The 2,071-nt window shown below is 40.1% G+C and overlaps 1 protein-coding gene across 1 annotated transcript in view; it reads right to left on the minus strand.

Annotated features, from left to right (window-relative positions):
• Positions 1–2,071, minus strand: part of gtpbp2b (GTP binding protein 2b) — a 28,369-nt gene that overhangs the window by 17,770 nt on the left and 8,528 nt on the right. The window contains exons 4-5 of the mRNA XM_014027184.1: positions 1,071–1,182; positions 578–775 (exon numbers count right to left, since the gene is read on the minus strand). Of these exons, the coding sequence (XP_013882638.1) occupies positions 578–775; positions 1,071–1,182 (310 nt within the window). The remainder of the gene's footprint in view (positions 1–577; positions 776–1,070; positions 1,183–2,071) is intronic.

The raw sequence follows: 2,071 nt of genomic DNA on the forward strand, positions 1-2,071 counted from the left end.
TCAATACTTTTTTTGATTTCTTTGTATGTATGGATCACTTGGGTTGTTACCAACATCTGGTGAAAATTTCATGTCATTAGCACCTCTAGTAATATATTTACTGAGAAAAATGTTGACGTGTTCAATACTTTTTTTGATTTCTTTGTATGTATGGATCACTTGGGTTGTTACCAACATCTGGTGAAAATTTCATGTCATTAGCACCTCTAGTAATATATTTACTGAGAAAAATGTTGACGTGTTCAATACTTTTTTTGATTTCTTTGTATGTATGGATCACTTGGGTTGTTACCAACATCTGGTGAAAATTTCATGTCATTAGCACCTCTAGTAATATATTTACTGAGAAAAATGTTGACGTGTTCAATACTTATTTTACCCACTGTATAAGAAGTGTTATATCCTACATTTAGTTACACTTCACATATTGGCTGAGGCTTGATACCAGAGATACCTAACATTATGACAAACAGTGATATGTGGTTTGCAAATCAAGCCATGAGTATAAAATATAATCTAAACCATCTCCATAATAAATGATAAGAACCTATAACAGATATAAACTTGTAATAATTACCTCTCCTTTGCTGTTGAAGCCCAGGATCTCAAAGCTTATGCTGGAGGTGCGTCCGGTCTGGATCTCGTGCAGGTGTCTGAAAAGGTTAAGTCTGGCTCGGCCTCGGCCATTGTCCAGTTCCCCCTGCGTCAGAACACCAAGCAGGGTTGACTTCCCYGAGTCCACATTACCCAGCACGGCCACGCGCAGGTCCAAGAACTGTTGGCAGTCCAAAAACCCACATCAGAGAACAGGGTCGTGCATTCAGACTTTGTCCTGCTGGAGTTATTTTTAGTGCTGGCAGTGCTTCAGACTGGTGCTGTTCCATCAAACAAAACTTTTCTCCGTTTTAGCAACCAAAAGCACTCACACCAGTTCTGGAGCTCTCCTAAATGCTGCTGCACCATCAACTGCATCAAGTTAAAAACTTCCCAGGTTTCAGACCAACACAGGAAAACTGCCCGTGTGTGAACATGATTGTTGTTCTGGTCCAGAGTCTGCTGGACAGACTCACCTGCTGATCATCAGGAACTTTTCGAACAAGGACCTCTGCAATTTTTCTGGTATTTCTGTCCAGATCATAGTCCACTTCTCTTTCTCTGAGCAGTGTGATATCAGCACCAACCCTAAAGACAACAGAAGCTGATAACTAAACAATRTTGCTGACATCCATGCGAACATTTCTATAGGAGCAGTAAATTAGTGAGAAGAGTTTCTGCACAAGCAGCAGCTCAGTGGTCAGTGTCTTGTAATCCTGAGGCTGCAGGTTCAAACTCTTTTTGTGTCAGAAAGAGCGTCCTGGCAAAAGTTTTGTTTGACTTTGTTCACTGCAGTGACTCCTGAAGAAGGAGCAGAACTGGCAGATATGCAAACAGACTCAACAAAGCATAAAAGGTGAATCCCAGATTTACCTGCTGTGGCTTCATGTTATTCTGCAGCATTCACTGCTACTTTTAGCTTTTAGCTTGCCTTTGGCCTTTATTCCTTTTGTTCTGTTTTAAAGTCCTTACTTTCAATTTAAAAATAGAAGTCTTATTGTCTTTTTTTGTTTCACCTTTCTGTGTTTGTGAAGGCCTTCATTGTTTCCAACAGTGTCTCATCTGCTTAGTCTTCTGTATCTTGTCTTGTGTTTTTTTTCTGTCACCTTCCTACGCTATTTTGTTCCTCATCTGATGTGTCTTAAGTCACAAGTTACAGATTAATAAAAGATTTCTCTCTAACAGCCTATATGCCACGGTCATTAATGACGTATTTCCGGTAAATTTTTTGCCACGCTCCTCCCTTCCACTCCCTGCTTACTGCCTATTAGCTGCTAGTACTAGTCTGTGAAAAAGTCACAAAAGTTAAAGCAGCTGTGATCTACTGGTATAAAACATGAGTTCTGTTGTGTGCCGTTATGTCCACTAAGCAGCAGGTACGATTGAGTAGTTAGTTTTTATGCTTTTTCCTCTTGATGAGGAGGTGACAGCAGAGGATCATAGCATTACAGGGAAAACTTATCTTTAAAAGCTCACG

The sequence above is a fragment of the Austrofundulus limnaeus genome, unplaced genomic scaffold (genome assembly GCF_001266775.1).
Source record: "Austrofundulus limnaeus strain Quisiro unplaced genomic scaffold, Austrofundulus_limnaeus-1.0 Scaffold621, whole genome shotgun sequence".
Taxonomy (NCBI): Eukaryota; Metazoa; Chordata; class Actinopteri; order Cyprinodontiformes; family Rivulidae; genus Austrofundulus; species Austrofundulus limnaeus.